Consider the following 21,796-nt stretch of genomic DNA (forward strand, 5'->3'; position numbering starts at 1 on the left):
TCAGTGGCAAACAATTGGTATGAGCTGTTTAGAAAAAACCCTGTGAAATAGGAAATAGGGTACGAGATGGTTCTGTTCTGTCTGAGGCTGGAAGGAGCAGGAGAAAATCCATCACTGTTTATGTGGCTGTATGTGTGAAACATGGGAGCTGAACTAACAGAGGAAGTGGAGGATAAATACTCAGCAGAGAGAGTAATTATTGTTGAGATACAGATCCCCTAGTCCTGGAAGTGTGACTTAGGGCCAGTTGCAAGGAATTCCTTCTCATTGATTTTATAGAGTGTATCTTAATTTTGAAATTGTTGCTAACTAGTTATAGTAATAATAATGGCATGTGTTAGTGTTGTAATCTCTTAAGAGCTCATTTCTTCACGTCTTTTTATAGAAACATTAATTCATTTGGCAAACATTTTTGTGATGTTCTTTCTAAAATACTGAAGAAGAATATTTTTGCAACTGCTGCTTTGTATATTTTGGGTCTCATGCATGATTTATCACTTACTAAATTTGAAATCCAAATTATGGAGTTGGCTATAGCTATTGCCAGAAAGCAAAATCTGTAGTGCTGGAAAGGACTAAAGAGGTTACCATCATCTTACTAAGCTTCTACCTTTATTGGAACAATACTTGTATTGTAAGTTACTTCCAGCTTTGCAGTCCACAGGTGCTCACTCACAATAGCAAAAGTGTTGTCATTCATCTATAATCGGGACATTATTTTTACTGCAAGTTACTTCAACTTTGCAGTCAGTGGAAACTAACCAGCTATAGTAAAAATGTTGTCATTCATCTATAACTGGGACAGTACTTTCATCGTAAGTTATTCCAACTTTGCAGTGAATGGAAACTAACCAGCAATAGTAAGCATGTTGTCAGTCATCTAAAATAGAAGGGAGGAGAAAGGAGAAAGATGGTCAAAAGACAGAGCATATTTGCAATGGAGTCAGAGTAGAATATTCCCAGGGTTTCACAACACATTTTGCAATTGTTTGGTTTTTTTTTTTTTGTCGGTTAAAGATAAATTGCAAAGTGCAAGGTAGCTTTAAATTGGTGAAATTTGGTACAGACTTCCAACTGAAAGGCTACACCACCTCCTTTGGCATCTGTCTACCTAAACTCAGACAGAATGAAGGGGTATGGTGCAGTGAACATGCTCTGGTAAAGTCAAATATCTGCCGGTGTTGGGGCCAAGAAGCGAGAGGAGCAGCTGCTTGCAGAGCTCAATGCCGTTTCAGCTAGAATGTACCAGATGATAACTAATACCAGTGAACTGAGCTAAGTATTTTAAAGCTAGCTCAGATATGGGAGACTGCAGTGTAGACATCGCCTTAGAGTAACAGCTCTTTTAGGCAAGAAGCCTGCCCTTTTTTTACGCTACAAGTGCACTGCAGGCACTTAACAATTATTAATAATAACTAATTAATAATGGCCCAAATCCTTGGCTGTGGTTGAGGAACTTAAAACATAACTCATCTGGAGTTGTAAGAAAAGATGGCTCAAAACAATCTTAACCAAGTCCTGGGCCAGCTTTGTGCCTGGACTTACCTCCAGCATAAGATAAAGCAGCAGAGTACAATTTGTTCTAAGACATTAGCAAGGGAGAGCAAAGAACATAATGAATAAATTTTATTGGTAATGCATAAGAAGAATGCAGACTGGTGGCAAATAAGACCATTAGGGGATAAGAGTATAAAATTAGATGGAAAGTAAGAGATGAGATTGGTCTATCATCGCAGTGGTCCTAAATCAACATGTCATCTCAGAAACCACAAAAGTCAGCAACTGAGTGGAGGTGAATGAAAGACGAGGGTCAAAACAACAATCATAATTTATCTGAGTGTCAGAAAAGCATTTTTACACTTAGTACACAATGCATCAATTTACACTTGATAGACAGTACTTACACAAAAAGAGACTTCAGCTCTCACTGAATAGCCTGCAGCACAATACAAATTCTTTTTCAGGATAAATCTAGGGGGAAAAAACAATCCTTTTTTATTCAAGGAATTTTCACTTAAATATTTGAGTCTACTGAGAACAGACTGAAAGACACATGCCATACTCCAGACTCACGTCTACAGAGGCTTGTGGTTAGATTTGCTGATGCTATTTGACAGTACGAGGGGCACTGTTAGGAGCCTTGGTGGAAAGACGCACAGTGGAAAGCTTCAGCTGTTGTTTTCATTCCTCTTCGGAGGTGCTTGATGGAAGATCTATGAATTGTTTACTTGTATAACAAGGAGCAGGGTATACTGGTAGGAAGACCGAGCTTCACATTCAGGAGTCAAAAGACTGTGTTTGATAGCAAAAGATTTGCTTCCTTTTCTGGTGATGTTGTTTTGCCTTTTTTACAACAAAACAAAAATATTATTCCATTAGGAAAAGACCTTGCTGGCTATTGTTGTCGTTATCTGCTGAGTCATGCCAATAATTGTTGATTTTAACATTCTTAAAGAATTTTAGAGATAGTTTACTCCCCCTCCCCCAGAAGACAGTTGAGAAATACTGCATAATTTCATAAATAAAATAAAGCTAAAGAGGTTTTGGTTGAAAGCATTTCCATTAATGGTCTGCTATGCAACACTTCAGCAGTCGGCTGACTCATGGCAACCTGAAATTGGAAGTGACTTGGGGGTGAGGGAAAGAAAGAAGAGGACAGGAAGAATTATACTAGCCAGTATATTTTAACTATCTGTATAGTAGTCTGATCCTCATCTTGTTCAACTAACTGTGACCTCATGGAATTGGTTCAGGCGTCAGCTCTGTGTCTGGTCCAGAGCAAAAGATGTAATTATAAATTAGATTAACATAATCAGTGATGAGAATAATATATTAAATTACTTAATTCACTTCTGTTTTGATAATCTTAGATGCTAACAGGACCACACTGTCAGAGCCATTTTCTTTTAGTCCACCATTTTTGGAAAGCCCTTCACTATCACCAGAGAGAAAGCTCATGCTTTGTTGTTGCAATTCTCTCACTACTATTACCTAGTAAATTGCATTTTCTTTCTATACTAGTTCTATGGAAAATAATCCAAACAAGTAAAATAAAAAATCTTTTCCTACATGTTCAAAACCCAAACTCTAGACACATTAAGTAAAAAGAACAATAACCTTCAAAAAACCAAAACCACCAGAAAAACACACTTCCTCCCACTCCAGAAACCTCTCTGACTGTGTATCCTGCATTATGCTATTTACAGATCATCAAAGAAGGCCAAAGTGATCTTGCATAAGCGCTGCTGTCCTAGGACACTGACTGTAGTAAGACATATGAAGATCTCAGCTACTTTTTCCTCTTAAATACAAACAGACTTTCCAAAGAAACAAAGACTGCAAAGCGGGAGATGATTGTTTCAGAGAAGATGGGGGAAACCTCACTGTGAGAGGAAGGATTACTCTGCTTTTTGAAGCTTTTGGATTCCCCAAATGTCTCCAGAACATTAGTCATGCATCCTCCTCCTGACCCTGTATTAAGGGTGATCCATGCTGATGAGATGCGACGGACTCGGCTGGGTTTGCTCAGGAGTAGCCTGCCAAGCCTCTTGCATCTGGCTGATACTAAACAGAAACACATTCTCTTCTGGTTTATGCCTGGGTGAGCCATTCCTCTAGCATTCAAAAAGCCTTCATTAGTCGGGTTGTTTGGAGAGGAGGCACACCATACTGCTCAACCTGAGCTGGCTTAGCCTTTGGAAACATCTGAATTCCAGTCCTTGGTTGCAGCTGAGCAGCAGAAAATGCAAGAGGGAAGGGTGCGAAGTGGCTTTGGGGTATTCTGAGCTGCTTGGCTCCGGAGGAAGGAGGGCATGAACACGGTCCTCGGACACAGATTAGAAGAGCCATTACGTGGCTCTGCCTCGTAAGTTGTCAGGGGCCTCAGGTTGTTAGCGTGACACCACCAGCTACGAAGACTTTCTGCCACATTTTTTTTGTCATTGCCAGAAGAAGGGAGAGCGGTAGGAGGTGATGTGGAGGGCATTAACACCCATGCTGTGCCGCTGGAGGATCCCGTCAGCAAGAAAGATAACAGCCGAATCACACAAAGTGACTTGGACACATCGAACGATTACAGCTTGAGAACACACGGGCCTGCTACAAGAGATTACAGATTTCTCAATGCATAATTCAGTATCATAAATATGTACATGACACTAACTCATTCTTCTGCTAGACTACTTTAATTTCTTGACAATAACATCGCTAAATTGACCTGGAAAGAAAAAGGCACTCAACATTTATAATTGATTTCTGCCCTATATCATTTTGGCTCCCCTCCTTCTCATGTAGCTGCTAATATGAGTTACTGCAGATTTAGTATTTTGTTACAGATTAATTCAATGGGATTTTTGACTAAGCTAGCGTCCAGAATGACTTTGCACTTGCTGACATCTGCGATGCCAGCATGCAAAATGATTCTTCTGGCATTTTTACAAATTCTATTGGACCACAGAGTATGTCTTGAAAAATCCAGCTATGACCATATCTGATTTGGCTAAGAACACCAAGTAATATAACACAAATAACAATAATAGTTATTTTGCGGGAGTTACAGCTTCTGGCTATTTTCATTCCCTCTCAGGCAGACTTGTAGCCCAGGCATACTTTCAGTGGTTTTTATATACCTGTCACAGTCAAACTTCTTTTAGATTTGACTAATAGGACCAAACAGTCGTATCAGAACAGTCACATTATGATCCTGATTTTTTCTGGTATAGAACAACTGGGATCTTAGAAGAAAATCCTTCTTCCAACTGTCTCTGCCATTCCTTCTACTGATGTATCTGCTGAAGCCCATTAGATATGTATCTATATACATAGATATATCAGATATACATCTTAACATTTATATTTGGCTGCCTTCAAGATGCTTTTCACTGTCAGAACGGCTTTCTTTTCAAACCTTTTATTTGGAGGATGTTCTGGTGATAGGAAGCCCAGATCTCAGAAAATTCATAATTCCTTAAGAACTGAGGTCTACTGTCAGTCATTAGAGTCCTCAGTATTTGCTGGAAGCAATTAAGGTAAATGTATTTACCAGATTCAGTTGTATCCCCTTTTTCAGACTGCGTTTACATTGTTGTCAAAGGTACCCACTTAATTTTTAAGAGTATGATGCTGCTTTTCTTCTGATTACTCATCTGCATTTTGTGATTCACCTCTACTGCAACATTTTCATTGACATCATCCCTCTGCCAGTAAAAACATGTTAGTTTTCTTACTAAACTGTTATTCATTAGCCTCAGTTTCAGAGCCTGTCCTTTTTCCTGAATTAGTATTTTCTAACAATTGACCATTTTTTTCATTGACTAGCTCCTCTCTTACTGTGTTACTGACACCATTAATTGACAGTGGATGACCGGCCTCAGATACCATACTGATCAAGGGAAGAGGTTGTATGCATAGTGTCAAATAAGTGAGATTCATGGTGAAAAAACATAAATGTGTGAAACGTAGGTCAGAAATACATAAAGAAGATATAAACACTGGTATTTGTTAGGGAAGAATGAAATCAGAGATGCAAAAGCACTAAGATACCTTAGCGTCATTGGAAATTGCAAAGGTACTTGCTCATCGCTTCTGTTAACGGAGATGAAAGAGAATGGGTATTTGGTGCTTCACAGAAATGAGCTGAACACGAGCTGGGTTAAAGTTACGCATACCGTGTGCTGGATCTGCTGGGAGTACTAAAAGCAGAATGTAAACCTGTATTTAGCACAGACGCAGGGCTATTGAAAGATGTAAAGCTGAAATAACATTCTTGTAGTCCTGAAAACGTGTCCTAGGCCACACGCTTCCGAGGGCGCGGAGAGGCAACTGGAAGAGCCACGCAAACCCAGAGTAATTTACCTGCCGAGCTCACGCAGTGGGCTGCAAGGGTTACGTGTTTTCTTTCCTACACACAGACTCCAACGTTACCGCTATCCCGAGTGCCGGCTGCTTGGGCGGACAGACCCCGGTGCAGGGAGCAGAGGGGCCGGGGTGAGGAAGGGGAAGGGTCTGCTGATGGAGGTGTTCACAACCGCCTTCGGCGAGCCCGAAGCCCCGAGAGGCGCCGAGCTCCGCCAGCCGGGACGCGGTTCTCCGGGAGCCCAGCCCGCCCCTCGCCCGCCCCGGCACTCCGGGGCGTCTCCCGGGCGCCGGGTCACAGCACGGGCCCCGCCGCCGGCACTCCCGGCGGGGCCCACCCGAGGCGGGCCCGGTTCCGCTTCCCCCCCCAGCCCGAGGGGCGGGCCGGGAGCAGGGTCTCGCCGCGGTTGCCCTGCCCCGCCTGTCCCCCGGCCCCGCAGGACAATGGCACGGGGCCGCTGGGGAAGGAGCTGCCGCGGGCGACCGCTTCTCCTGAGGACGGGCTGAGGAGGGTCTCCCGGGGAGCCGCCGCCGCCTCACCTGAGGACGGCCGGTCCGCCCGCCCCCGCGCGGGGCCGCCAAGCCCCATTCACCCGCACGGGAGGCAGCGCGGCGGTGGGCGCGGCCTCCGCGACCCGCCCCTTCCTCCCGCCCCCCCCCCCGCCGCGTCCCCCGCGCGCGCCGCCGCCGCGCCCCCCGCCCGCCGCCGCTGCCTCAGCCCCGCCGGTGTCTCCGGCCTCCCCCGCCCGCCCGCCCATTCTCCTCCTCCTCCTCCTCCTCCTCCTCCTCCTCCCCCCCCCGCCCTTCCCGCGCGTTGGTTCGCTCCTCCCCGCCCCTTTCCCCCACCTCTCTCGTCCCCTCCCACCCCCCGGCTCCCCGCGGTGGTCTGGCCCGGCCCGGCGGCGGAGGGAGCGGCGGAGACGGGCGGGGAGGTGCTGGCGGCCGGGGGTCTCGCTGTCCGTTGACGCGCCGGCCCCTGCGGAGTGGCGAGGAGCGGAGCGGGGCGGGGCGGGGGAGAGAGTGGAGCGAGCGAGGAAGCGGGAGCGGCTCCCCGACCCCGGACAGCACCATGAGGTGAGAGGCCGGCCCCGGAGCGGGCGGGCCGGCGGAGGGAGGGGGGGAGGGGGGGGCGCTCCGGGCCCCCCGCCTCTAACGGTCCATAGCCGGGGGGGGGGGAAGGGGGCGCTCGGCCGGCGGAGGGGGAGGGGGCCGGGCTGAGGGGAGCCCCGCGGTGGGGGAGGGGCCCATTGTTAGTGGCGAGTGGGGGAGGGGCGGCCCCGCCGTCCCCGTCCCCCACGGCGGCGAAGTTGCGCTCGGGGGGCGGCAGCGGGGCCCGGGCCGAGGGGGGGCGGCGGCCCCGCTCCGGCGCCTTCCCCGGGCTGGCCGCGGCGGTGCGCGCCGGCACGGCGTCAGCCCCGGTCGCCCGTCTCCGTTCTTTCTCTCCCGGTGTTTTTTTTTTTTTTTTCTTTTTTTTCCTCCCCCTTCCCCTCCGCCTTAACCGGCGGGTGTTGCATTGCAGCAGCAGCTGGGCTTTTCCCTGTGTAATCAATAAAGAGGCGTCGGGGAGGGGGGGGGGGATCCCCTTCTCGGCAGCCGGGAAGTGTCGCGTTTGGAGGTTTCGGATGTAAACACAGAGGTGGACGCGGCGGGGGGACGGGGGAGGAGAGAGGTGGGTGCCCGCCCGCCTGCCTTCCCGCCCGCCCGCCCGCCTGCCTGCCCGCCCGCCTGCCTGCCTTCCCGCCGGGGACTCCCGCTCCCCGCCGGCTCATTCATTTGAAGGCGATTTTCTGCCTCCTTGGCCCGTCCCCCCGACCGACCGTCCCTCCCCCCCCCCCCCCCCCCCCCCCCCCCCAGCTCTTTTTAGTGCCTGTTCTGTTTCCATAATCTTCTTTCTGGATTGGTGCAGGACCCGGTGAGAAATGCGGGTCGATAGCCCGAGCGCTGGTCTGTCTCTTCGGGGACGTGCTCCCTGTAGGCCTGTCCCTCAGTTAAACAACTGGGGAACAGAGTTACTCCCCCCCCCCCCCCGGAAGACATTGTCTGCCTTGCAGTTGGATTTGAACCTTCTTTGTCTTAAAGATGACTGTAAGTCGTGTGGTCCTTTGGAGTATAGCTTGGCAAGATCTGTATGACGAAAATCAGCAAATTCCTCTGCTGCATAAAACTGACGAGCCATTAGACTTCTCTGTAAATTACAGTAAAATCCTAATTACGTTTTTTGAACTTTAAGGGTTCCCCCCGCCCGATGTGTGTGCACCTTTGATGGAAAGGGTAGCATTGCAGCGGGAAGCATGGGAACAATCTCCCTGCTGTTTTATTTAGAATTGTGTTCCTGTATTTCCCTCTAGTTTTCTTTGTTAACTGTAGGTATTTATGTCGTACGTTATTTTAAGCTTTGTTTTGTCTTGTGATAATTTATTTTCACTTATTCATGTTGCTCATGTAGAAGTCAGATACCCTGCAAATAAAAAGTTACAACTTAGAAAACTTACAGTTCATATCCAGATCCTTTAAACAGAGGTGGATTTTTTTAATTATCTTGACGGTCTTTAACACAATGAGTGCTGTTAATCTAGCAAGAGTTGGCATAAATATTTTGAGAAGCCCCGTATAAATTTGGTTTTCTTACTGGCAAAAAGTACTTTAATTGTGCGGGTGATGCTGAGTGAAGTAAGCTATACCAGCAAGACTGCTCTTTTGCTGATGTAACTGTATGTGTGCTAGGACTTCTGCCAGCTTGGAGGGAGCACAAATACTTCTCTTAACCAGCATAACAGGAAAGTGTCTAGGTTGAACCTACCCTTAGGTTGCTTATTTAGATGTTTGAATAGTTGACTTGAAGCAGTTAGTAAATATAGGCAAATGAATATATTATAGGTCTAACTGCTCGTGAGTGCGGAGTGTTAAGCTGGTAAGAGGGAAATGTAGTTGCAGGTTGGATGGTCGCTCTGAGTGGTCATTGGGCATTTCAGAGAAGTCTGACTTCAAGAACACTCGGTTCCAAGCTTTTCAAAAAAAAAGAAGCAAACTGTACCAATTAAACTACACAGGCTAAGAAAATGATGTGGTTAAAGAAGTATTTTCTCTCTATAGAGGCACTATTAAATTGACTCAGTTTTGTTTAATTGGTCCGACTCCAGTACAATGGCAAGCTTTCACTGCGTGCTCTCTCTCTGGACTTGTTTAGACTACGATTGACGGTATATTTCTGAAACATGTTTAAACAATACCTTCACGCTGTATTTTGTTCGGGCAGCGTCTCTTAATGTGCATTTGCTGGTCAAGGCAAGTTGTGATGGGGGAGGAGTGACAAGGTGGATGGGACAAGTGACCAGCATTTCATATATAGCTCCTCTGTTTGCAGGTGGTGTTAAATCTTAGCAGTTAATACTAAAAACATACTTTTGACATGATATTGATGATCTCCTGGAATGCGTAAACTGCATTCTGCCATTGCTGTTCTGCAGGTAAGTATGCAGTTGGTGCTCCAAAGAATACAAAAAGAAATACTAGAAGTCATTCTGAGATGAGCTGGGGGGGGGGGAAAGCCCTCGGTTTCTGTTGTGTCCTTTGGCACATACATGTGGGAGAGCCTATTCTTCAGCCATCATGAGCCTGAACTAATTCTGATGATTTCATGTTAAGATCTTGCATCTTGTCTGGGTGGTTAGCTGGTCAGTTACCAAAGAGCAAACTGGTTTTCCTTATGTCAAATAAAACTAAACATCATTGTAAAGAGCATCTTCATATTATAAAATAATCAGCAATTCAGTAAGACACAAACATGAGCAGTACACAAGAATTAATTCTTGCAGAAGACTATTTTGCATTCGAATTAAAATTATATGCTATTCGAGTAGCATCTGTTAGGGGGTTTAGGTTGCTGAGAAACTTTGAATATTAAATATCCCACTTAAATGGTCTAGCCTAAGTATGAAGTTACTTGGTTCAGGAGCCAGCTTGAATAGGGCTTGTGTGCGTATCTCTCCCCCACTTTAGGTAAACAGTTGATTCCCATGAACACCTGTTGCTCTTATTGTATTGTGGTTAGCTGACTGAGTACTGCTTTTAATATAGTTTCCTGGATGCACTTATTTCATAATGGGTATCCAGGAATGGGCGTACTCAGTGAGGTTCCCATTTACTAGCTGACTGGAATGTGGTGGGGGGAAAAGGTAGTTAAGATTGAGGTAATGGCACAATTTGGTGCCCCGGTTCTAGTAATAGCATAACTTCCCATCGTATTCGTACGAGAACATGTGTGAACAGACTTTTATTGAAGCATATGTTGAAATCTGTATTACGGAAGCTGATAAACATAACTCTACTGCTAGAGCTGGGATTCTAGAGTAAAGGTTAACTGAATTATCTTAAATTTTTTTTTTTTTGGTATCTAGCTCATTTTGTATGCTAACTCCAATAAAAATAAATGAGCTTTCCAAGATACTGACTTTTTTTTAATCAAACTGTACAGCCTTCTCTTGGGATTACTACATCCATTTCTTTGTGTGGGAAAGAATTGTTTTTCATTAGTGTGCTAGTCAGAAAGCAGACTGCTTAGTCTGGTTTCATTACCCAAGTTGCAGGAACTGGGAAAGAAACAGTATTTTTTAGAATTTTAAATTCTAGTATTTCCAGAGCCCAGTATATTCATTTGTGTTTACTACAGGCTACTATGCATATCATATGTGTGAATGCTCATTCTGTATTTAGATAGGGCAAGCAGCTGAATTATTACAGATTTTGCCTTTTTTAGAAAATCATGTCATATCCTCGCTTGTGTTTTCAAGGTAAAAAGATAGCTAAATTTGTGGTCTCTAAACCATGTTAAAATTTCTACTTACAGTCAGCAGCTTTTCGGCTCAAGTATGTTGCTTTAGAATGTAATTCATGTTATCATTTAAAAATCAGTGTATTTTGTGCCTGGGTTAGTAAGCCTTCATTATATTTTAAATGTTGTGCTAAGAAATCCGATACCATACTCACTTTTTTTTTTATGTCTTTAATACAAGTGAAAGCTCACGGCAGAAGTAACAAAACATGTACCTTCACTAGGACTAGGAATTCTTGAAGGAACCCACACACGTTTCCTAGGGTTTCCAGAAAAGTGGGTATACAGGAGCATTGTATTATTAGTGACAGAAGTATAGTTCAGTCTACTGCAATAACTGCAGTTATTTAAGGTAGTAAAATACCAGAGTAGCAAAGCCATTAATTTCAATGGTGGCATTAAGTTATTGTGTACATCAATATGTAGGTAACACTTTGGAATTGTGCCTTTACTTTAGTTTTAATACTTGCACGAATAGCGTATTTGAAGTAGAAAGCTTAATTTAGTTGAGAAATATTTGACAAAATGTTGGAAGTGCAAGCAGGCAGTTAAATTAGACTGGATACGCATAACTGCAACCAATACAGTTCCTAAAATTGCTCATATCTCAAGGGTAAAATTGGTGGTGTAGGCAGGTTGTTTTTTTTTTCAGGTGGATACAAGAATTCAGGTTACTTTCCTTGTTCTTAAGTAAACTAACAGATGGACTGAGTCATTTGTTTGATAGAAGTGCAGTCTTTAGCTAGCACTTTATTTGTGACAGTTGCAAGTAATTTTTGGACAGGTTGTTTCTGCCCACCTGATATGGAATCTGACAACTGTTTTGCCCTCAAGGTCTCTGGATAGTTTAGTGTATTATTTTGATAGTAAAAGTATAAGTCTTTAAAACATTACTGTGTGAATGGAGGGTGCCGGAATCTGAATACAATTTTTTTAGAAAAAGCTATTTATGACCATCTCAGCAATTATGTTGTCAGCCTCTAAGAATCAGAAACAGTCTGGGAGTGTGTATAATTCAGGAATGCTCTCTGGAAGGATATGTACAAGTTTTTTCTTGACTCTGATTCAGGGCTTCATGTTGTTTGTTGTTGGAGGTCAGAAAACAAGACCGAGGTAGTCAGTGTCCTACTTCAGACCACTATAGCGTAAAAGCCTTTTTTCTACACTTCCATAAAAAGGAGAGGAATTACTCTTCCAGCACCTGTTCCAGCGGATGCTTTGCTAGCACACTTACGCCCTAAATGACGTATCTCGGTGCTGCCTTAGGCATGTGATTGGAAATACTTCGTAATGAGGACTGCTTCTTGCCATGCCAGTGCATTTCATGCAGAACTATTATAGAAGTAGGTTATTGAACCACTGGATAGAGTCATTTGCTTTCATTACTAGAGAGCAAATGTGTTTTGTGAAACAGATATTATTCCCTTCTTTACTTTGACCTTTCATCAAGAATTGCTCTTGACAGTTCATGCCTGCTTCCACTCAGCAGTGTAGAAATACATGTGCCAGCTCTCTAAACATCCAGACATGTTTAGGTTTTGAGAGTGCTGTAGTGTTGAGAGAAAGCAGAATATATGTGCTTTTTATGTCTGATTCAAAAAAATTTGACTTTTAGTAGTAGCTAAAAGTAAATGTAGCAGAGACAGAAGTCACACAAGCCTTGTTGAACAGCTTCAATATATTTAAGTCATTTTTGATGGTGCCTACCTCACTCTCCCACCCCACCCCTGCCTTTCCCTGCCAGTCCTTGTGAATTGTATAAAACTACCTTGTGTTCTTGGGCTGTTGGCATCTCTCTTGGGATTATGGGAGCAAAGCCACTTTTGTATCTGTCAGTATTTAAACCTGCCAGATGAAGAGCCAGCGTTGTGTCCCTAGTGTCCCTCCCCTGCCCTAACTTCCCATGTGTTCTCACAAACCTGGAAAAGAATGAGGTTTGTATATAACTTTTTTTGTTGAATAACATACAGAATCTTTTTTCCCTTTTAGAAATGGCTGCACTACCTTATTTTAACTTTTAAATTTTCTAACTTAAGAAATAAAAACATCTATCTAAGTAACTGAGTCTGAAGTGGTTTTGCCTCGTTTTAAAATGCTCTGTACAGGTTTTGGAGGAAAACATTGAGTTTTATTTCAGATACTCCTGATTAATTGTTCTAATAATTGATAAGCCTCTCCCCTACTATCACTTATTACAAGTCCCCTTCACTGGAGCTGTTTCATGACTAATGTTTAAGAAGTTCCAAAAAAGAATGTGAAAATCATGCTTACCACCTTTGACAGTGTTACACATGTGCTGCTCCTAATGTTGTAGTTCTGTAGACACTTGTGGGCAGCTTTGGAACTGCTCCTTGGGAGATGATGTGACATTTTTCTGGGTTTACTGCCCAAATGCTAGTGACAGCCTGGTGGAGAAGACGGGACTGTTCAATGTGACACGAGATGAATTGTCAATCTACTTTGGATTAGTCTTTCCAGTTGAACTGCTAGTAATAAGCACATGTTTTGGGAATTGGTGCAGAAGTTAATGTGAGGAGTTGAAGTAAGATTGTCTTGCTCTTCGTGAGTAATCTTTAGGCAGGGCTCATTAAAAGAAAGCACGATCAATATTCAGGCAAAAAAAAATCTGCTCTTAGTGTCACATATTGAAAATTCTCCAGGCGAAGCTGGCTTATATAAAGGAAGAATAGTAAAAACTATTTCAGTTTAGTCCAAGACTAGTATGCTTCTTTGCTAAGTGTGTAGGTTGGTGTTGTGGTTTTTTTCTTTTCTTTTATTCTTCTTTTTTGTTTTTTAAATTATGGTAAAGAAAGGTGCTGACACCCAGTGAAGTATGGGGGGAAGGGGGGCAGAAATGGAAACTGGTTGCGCTCCAGAGGGTGATACAAAAATGCTACTTTGCTGGACTGGTGTGCTGCCAGAAATAACTCTCTAAACTCGTAGTTTGCAGCACAAACAAGATTGGAAGGATTTTGTTTCAAATGTTCTCTCATTCTTTTGTTATTCTTCACAAATTTGAAACTTCTTTTCTGTTTCCTGAATCAGGTTACAAAGTAATCTATGCTTATTGCAAATTCCATAAAGAAGGTGAGGTTGTTGTGTGTTCTGAGTATACTAGCTACCTAGTTTAAAAGAGAAAAAGTTTTAGAACTTGGAATTTAGCAGAATAGTAAAAGAACAAGAGTAATCATTGGTATAGCTAAAGCCTCTATTATGCCTTAGTTGCAGTTTTATAGCAACTAGAGAAATAATTTTAATTTTCTTTCTAGAGGAAAGCAATTTCTATGTATGTGTCATTCTCCTTAAAGCAATTTTCTAAAATACAGTTTAATACTTAAAATTTTTTTAGGCCACTGACTGCTGTTACCTTATTGCAGGTTACTGCACAGTGATACCACATTTTTAACTGAAACACTCTGAGGGGCATGTAGTTAAGGGAATGTTTTATTGTGGTCTCATCTGGCTACTGGTAAATGCTTTTATATTTCAGTTGTATGGACCAGTAAATGCATTCATATGTGGTCATATCTGCTGAATTGTGTATTTTGTGGAGACTTCCACTGAAGTTGCATTTTTTTCTTATTGTATGGGATTGAAAATGTAAATACTAAATGGGAAGATGATTAGGATTCTGTTGTAGTTCATGTATTTCCAACAAAACTTTCAATACTGCTGTATTAGTGGTGTTTTTACTGGCATTGGTGGAAAGAGGCGGTTGGTATTTTTAGGTTCCATTCAGCTTTCTGGTTGGCTTTGCAAATCTGACTTAAGCATATGTTCTGAGTATATCTGGGCCTTGAACCTGGTAGTGTTGCTGCTTAAAATCGCTAGCTCTTGAAATCGCTTTTGTTAAATATAAGTGTTTTTCAGGTACCAAGCTTCCAACTCTAGGCTAGCAAGAATTTTTCTTTCTAGCTACTGTAGATATTCATGTCAATAATGCGTTACAATGAACAATATACACTGCTACTTGTTTTGAAAACTTACTTTGAAAACTTGTTTTCTCTGTATATTTTCCTGTTCTATAAAAATCCCTTTCCCCTTCTTTGCTTTCTTTTAAAAGCTTGGAGTCTTTTATAAACAGTGCATAGTGATGTGTACACCTTTTATTTCCTCTCCTGTGTTGAACTCTTGTTGATATTCGAGGAAAGTATATGATCCTTTTGACAAACCTTAGTCCATTAAACAATGCAGACTCTTCTATAAAAGTACTCAGTCTAAGTTAATGGAACAGATTTTTTTTTTTCTTTAACATGTTGGATTTGTACTTAAAATTGAACACAGCGAAGGTTTACTAGAAAATTTGTACTGTGTTCTTGAATGCATTTACAAAGCCCATTTTTAGAAAACTGCAGTTGGCTACTGTGGATTAAGTTAAATGGACTTTACAACTTCAGAATAAACATTGTTATCTATTGTCTGAAATGGATGGTGTGGCCAGACTGACAAAACAGTGAAACTTAATCCAAAGGAACCTAATTATGGCAGAGATAATAAATCAAAGTAGTGAATGACAACACTGTTATGAAAATGATCAGTGCTGAAGCTTAGCATTTGTATACGTAAGTCTAATCACTGAACATATTACTTAAGAGCAAGCATAGTTTGGTTGTAGTTATGTACTACGCTAGCAAAAATACTGAATTTTTTTGGAAATTACATTTAGAGGTACTTTTTTTCTAGTTCAGAATACTCTTGCTTTGATAGAAGTCTCTGAATATAGTCAGAACTCAAGAAGCTACTATTATATTTTAATTTATTGTTATATGCGGATGCATTTAGTTGAATCACTTTGGTGTGAGTAGAACAGGAGGATGGCGCAGGAAGTAGCTAACACTTTGTATCTCCATTTGGTGTGTGTATGTATATGGAATAAACATATTTTGAACACAGGACTGCCCTCCTAGTCGGATATGAACCATCTGGTCTGAAACAGAGTATGGAGATAGTAGTCACTGTAGGTAGTAGTCACTACTTTTCTCTTGGTTAGAGCCTGCTGTTTGCGGGGTGAGCAAAGACATGAAAGACCTGCCCAGTTCGGTGTTCTTCTAACCAGGAGAAGGCTGAGGAGCTAGGTTCATCTTAGAAAGCTAGCAAGGAATCCGTGTCTAATGAGTAGAAGGAAGAGCAGATGAATGGCTAGAGCACTTGAGTAGTAAGTTGTTGCTAACAAACTTAAGCAGAAGTTGAATCCAGTACTTCAGCTGCTTCTTCAGCGTTACATGTTTTGGAGAGTAATTGAGAATGAGGTTTTGTAGCATTTCAGTGGTCTCGTTGGGTTTTAGCTACTGAGTGGAAATGCCGTAGTGGGTTTCAGATGAAAATTTTGACTTGAGATTGAGGAAGAAGACCAAAACATCAAATACATAAAAGGAGTAAATTAAACAAATTTTGCACCCTAAAGATCTTGTGCTGTAATCTCAAGGATTGTGGTAGTACCATTGTTCTAGTTTCCACAATATGGAGTGATGAGTCTAGTAGCCTTTAGTTTAGTGATCAGCTCAGTTAACTGCATCATATATGAATTATTCTCAAAATTATTACTGCTGAACTTTACATCTGACCTTACAACTAAGTTGTGAGGTGAAGAAATCTGGACTGCTGGGTTCAGGGACTTCATTTTGTGTTTTGGCACTATCTTCGAGTAGTCTTTTCATAAAATTTGGAAGAATAGTCCATCTCAGGCTTCTTGGTTTGGCATTACTATAAAGGCAGCTTTAAAACAAAGAGAATTCCCGTATATTTTTTATTTGCTGTACATTTCTTAATCACTGATAGAACAGTTATATGTTCCTGTAATTGCCGCTGTTTCCAACAGTAGCTAAATCCACAAATGGATGGCAGTAAGATAAACACAAAGGTTGCCTTGCAGGTTATGAATACTGCTGCTGTAGCTGTGTTGCTCTAAGGATGTGAACAAGACAAAGGTTTTATAAGGAGAGGCAGTATCTTTTATTAGATCAGCTGCTGCAGTGGTGGGGAACAGGACACGGGCAAGCTTTCAGACATGCAAGTGCTGAGTTCCTGAGAAAGTTATTCAATTCTTTGGAGACACCATGTGGAGATTTTGTACTGTGTAGATTGTTGCAGGCACGTTGCAGACACAGGTAAATGTTGCTGTGTGGTTTTTTTTTTTTTAATAGGTAGCTCATAGTTTTGATGTCTGACCTAATAGCAATATTTGGTATAATTCTTATTTCAAAGAATAAGGAATTAGGTGCTTGAAAACAGGTAAGCAGCTGTAGGATACTATTTAAATTGCCATTTGTTTTTGCATTACTCTGCAAAGATGATGTCTGCATAAAGGAAGTGGAGATTGCATTGCAGAGAAAAATGGCAAAAAGTAAAACTGTGAAAATACTTTTCAAATGTTACTGTTCCTGTGTAAAGTGTGAAGGTGTATTTTCCTTTGAAGCATCTGACTACTGGGAATCACTGGGGAAAAAAAAAAAAAAATGCTCAGAGTGCCTTGTTTGAGGAGCCCATCTGCATTATTTTTGTGGGGAAGTGGTCTTGGTCACTAGTGTGACTTGTGTATAGTAAATCTGTAAGATGCAGATAAGTAGATTGCATTGCAAGGGTTGCATCTTTAGACATGATTAATGCTTAATAATACTTAATAGTAGGATTTTATTTTTGCCCTGTTGAAGTCCCTAGTTAGTCATCATGGGATAGAAGAGTATACAGTTAAGCCAGTTCTGAATACTCTGAATGTCTTGCCGTCAGTGCATGTGTCTCCTTTTCTTAGGGCAGACGAATGCAAAACAAGCAACCTCTCCTCTTGCACTCCTCCCTGCCCCAACAATAAAAAGAAAACACTGTTCCTGATATGTACTGTTAACCTCTGTGTGCTGCCTGTGTATGAAGGTGTTCACTTGTTTAGGATTCCCAATATTTGATGCACAATCTTCACCTACGATCAGGTATCTGATTTCTAGCTGGTCTGTTCTGTGGCTCACTAGTTGTGAATAAAGAGGGAGAGAAGTGACTGTATGGTATGAGAAATCCTTAGCTGTTTTGAATTGGGAAGTGTTTGTAAGCTTGTTCATTAATGGTATGCTTTATGTTATCTGGGCCTTATATAGTAAGGCCTTTGTAACTTTTTTCCTTAACTTGTTCTTCTAAGTAAATTGCACATACTTTGTAACTGATGTTAGGATGAAGACTGAGCTGTTAGTGTAACTCTTAGGAATGCCTTCAGGTTTGGTGATTTATATAGTGGCAATCTCAGTATTCAACATCCATATATTTGAAATCTTGCGTTTTTTCCTTCTGAATTGAACTGAGCTCCCTGTCTTCAAGTGTGTCTGCAGTTGGGGTGGGTGTAGGGAGTGGACTCACCCCGAAGCCCAGTCATTAGATATTTTGGTTGTAACTCTCAGGAAGCTTACCGTAGTCTTGTCTGGGAATGGGGAGGGTGTTTAAAAAAACCAAAGAAACAAAAAACTGAGAGAGGAATCTCCTCAATTTCATGTTGCATATTTTCATATAACTTATGATGTATCAACGTATCAATTTGCCAACCAGTTGAGTGATCATAATTTTCCTTTTCTTTGGGGAAGGGGGAGAGATTTTATGTAATTCATACTGTCTTACAAAAAACTTTCTCTCCCGTGAACACAGTTTAGATGTCCACACATAGTTTAGCTTCAAAATTCGTAACAGATCTTAAATTTGAAGTAGTTTGGGTTGATGCTCATTTTTATTTTTTTGTAAAACAAAACCAGCCCCCCAAACAAACACACACAACACAAAACAAAGCAAAACTTTTTAGAAACAAAGCCATAGGCTTTTCTTCTCGAATTTGAGAGCTTTAATTTTTTTACATAATATGACAAAAATCTGGTATAAAATGATGAAAGCATTCCACACTTAAGAATGGAAATTTTATGTATCTAAGAACTTTTTCTTGGACATTACTATAGAATTAAAATGTTGCTGGCTATATGCACTGTAGCAATGAATTTTCTCTCAGCAGCACCCTACTCTACAACCATTTAAATGTACAGAATCATTTTAATGTAAAACAGAGTAAGTGTTGGACATAGCATCTTTGGTTAGATTGGTGACGAGGGTGATGTTTATGCTGTGGATGTTCTGTTTCTCAGCAAGACTGGGGTTAATTGTAGCTTGGCAAGTAAAAAAAAAAAGTTCCATATTGTTTTTCTGCAGTAGATTCCTGTTGCTATGCAACAAACAGAATGTCACTTAGTACAGGATATATTAAATTTGTATTCCCGGCACATATCCCTGCACGTTCATTTTATACTTTAACAGGAGGGTATGGTTCTGACTTCCTGTAGGACTGTAGTATGAAGTATATATTTGAGTTTCTATTCTGGTGCTTGCTGTAGCTGCGGTGACGTCAGCGTACTTGCAGAGCCTGCCTTTGTTTTCAGATGGATGGGACACCTGTGCAACACAATCAGGCTTCCAACCAGATAAAAAGGGGTGGTGGTTATCTTCCCCGAGGTAGGATGGTATTGCCAAGCAACATGTTAAGACTTTAAAACGGAGAAATTTCTTCTATGGAAAAAATCTTAGGCAATGAATTCTGAAAACCTTTAAATGTGATGCCGAGAAAGTTAATGCAGATGGCACTGTATGAATCTTTAAACCAAAAGATCCAGTTAATTTTTAATGATTAGAATTAACTTTGATATTTGAATATGTTGATACCTCTCCTCCCTACCTCCCTGCTCCCCCCAGTGCTAAAACCAACCAATCTCAGCATCCAAACTCTTTGCATTCGCTCTAGATGGATTCTGGAATAAATGTTTAGGGCGTGTTTGGGAAAATTACCTTCTGTGGCTCTGGAACCAGTAATTAAGTAATGGACAAATGACGACATCTGGTAAGGCGTTATTTTATAATCTAGTTAGACTTTCGTAGTGGAAAAGAAGGCAAAAATAATATTTGAAAGCTAGAAGGATGTTAATCTGATCTTTGCTTCAAAGGCTGTCATGTGATATAGATGACAAATACAGAAATTTGAAAGCTGCGGATTTTTAATACTGTGATTTTAAGACTAAAACGCATGCATTGTGTCTTACGTGCTATGACGTTTATCCACTATAATATTCCGTCTTATTTTAAGCAGTTCTCTGAATTTTGTTGTGGATTTTGAAAGTCAACTTACAAAATCTAAGCTGAAATTGTTAGATACTACAATTAGCAAGTCAAATACTGTCACTTTTTCTGCTCTTAGATCTGAAATATGCCATTGTCTCACATCTCTTTAAATTGTCAGTCTGAAGCAAATTTGTAAGTAGCTGGGGTTTTTTTAATGTTATTGTAAATTTACTTATGTGTGGCTTCTTAATAAAGCAGAAGTCAAAAGGAAGAAACAAAATGAAGTTAGGAAAGATTTGAAACATCTCTCAGTACTGTTCTCTTGCTTGTTTTGTGAAGGGGATACCTCTAATATATAAAGCATCATTAAAGGAGCAAGCAGCCTTTAATAATAACAGTTTCTTTCTTGTAGTCTGCTGCTTAATTCAGAGCTCAAATGCCAGAGCGTTGCATGCCTGTTCTCAAGCAGACCCAATAAAAACCGTTTCTCTGTGTACACAAAGAGAACCTGATGCAACCTAAAAAAATTCTTATGGCATTCTATATTTGGTGAGATCAAACCTGAACTCTGTTACAGAGAAATGATTTAAAGACATGGATGGGGATGCTTGGGGGCTTTTTGCTTTCTGTTTTGGGAAGATGAATCTTTGCTTCTGTTGTTTGCTTCTGTTTTGCTTCAGTGTGTGCTTACCAGAGAGGAACACACTAACTCCAGGAATCTATGTTCTGCTCATACTGTGCTTAATCAGAGTCGCTAACTTCAACCAAACTAAGATGCGTCAATATTTATCCGTCAGTTTTATGATACGACTAGGAAGATCCTTGACACTTGGCTCATTGTTGTAGTGTTTTGTGTGGGTTAGACCATGTGGCTTTTTCTGAAGATGCTTTGAATTGTTCTATGTTGATCTCTCCTTTACCATATAACTAAAAGACAGGTGATGTTCACCTGTCTTATATAATGGGACAGTCCACTTAGGTGACTCCTTTTAGATACTCAGGGGTGCAACTGCTCTATAGTGAATGATGGAATGGGTCACTTTTATGTGTTTTGGCTACATGGGAGATGCACGCCTGGTTTTTAAGGAGGGAGGTGTTGTGGTACCCTCTGAGCAGCAAGGAACAGGTTTTCAAAATAACTGTACACGCTCTCTGGCTATATCTTGGGAGGCTATGGGGAAAAATGATGCCAGGGAGCAGACTGGGCACGGATTTTTCTTGCAGACTCTGATCTGTAGACTGCAGTTTGGGCACCTCAGTTAAATGTATCTTTAATCTGAGATGGTATCGCCTCTATCAGGAAACTTACTCCCATTCTGAATTATATTTGGAGTTTTTGTCTCACTATGTGATTTAAATCTTTCTTTCTGTATATTAAGGCTTCCATACTCACTAACTGTGGACAGAAGATAACAGTTTATTCTCCTCTTTGAAGCTACCTCTAGTGTATGTGAGGGTTTATGTTTCTCCTAAGTCTTTTCAAGATTAAAATCACTAGTTTCATTAATCTTTCATTGTGGGCTGTTTTTTAGACCTCCTGCCAGTTGTTACTCTCCTCTTGGTCTACATCATTCAGAAGCCAAGGCTGATTGTTGTCTAGTCTGTCATGTACTGATTTACATCTGTTCACTGGAATATATCTAAATGTAGACCTGAACTTTATTTTCTCCAGTCACTTTTCCAGTATGCCAGTATTATTCAGAATTCTTACCCTGTACTTCTTTCTGTTTTCATCTTCTGGGCTTCTGTCCTTTCTGATGATAGCAAGCATACTCTTCCATCTCTTTATGGTTCTGCTGCAGCACAGGTATTGCAAAACTGCACTTGATATATTTTCTCTGAGTGTAGCATTGATAGCTGCTATCTGAATATGGCTTTCAAAACCTTTTTTTTTTTTAAATTTGTCCTTACAGTAATTTTTGTGTATATCTTTCTTATGAAAATGCCCTGTAAATTCTGTGAAGAACCAAGTCATACTACAGCATCTGCTACTTCTCTACAGTAATTAGCGTAGGACTCCAGAAGACCTAGAGGAAATTA

General features: G+C 41.4%; 1 protein-coding gene across 4 annotated transcripts in view; it reads left to right on the forward strand.

Annotated features, from left to right (window-relative positions):
* Window positions 1-6,839: 6,839 nt before the first annotated feature.
* Window positions 6,840-21,796, forward strand: part of ENAH (ENAH actin regulator) — a 98,199-nt gene continuing 83,242 nt past the window's right edge. For 3 of the 4 annotated variants that reach the window (XM_050894615.1, XM_050894616.1, XM_050894617.1), the window contains exon 1: window positions 6,873-6,927. In XM_050894615.1, coding sequence (XP_050750572.1) covers window positions 6,923-6,927 — 5 coding nt within the window. In that variant the 5' untranslated portion in view covers window positions 6,873-6,922. Of the gene's footprint in view, window positions 6,928-21,796 lie in introns of all 4 variants that reach the window. The other variant, XM_050894612.1, reaches the window with a different exon arrangement.

The sequence above is a fragment of the Gymnogyps californianus genome, chromosome 3 (assembly GCF_018139145.2).
Source record: "Gymnogyps californianus isolate 813 chromosome 3, ASM1813914v2, whole genome shotgun sequence".
Lineage (NCBI taxonomy): Eukaryota > Metazoa > Chordata > Aves > Accipitriformes > Cathartidae > Gymnogyps > Gymnogyps californianus.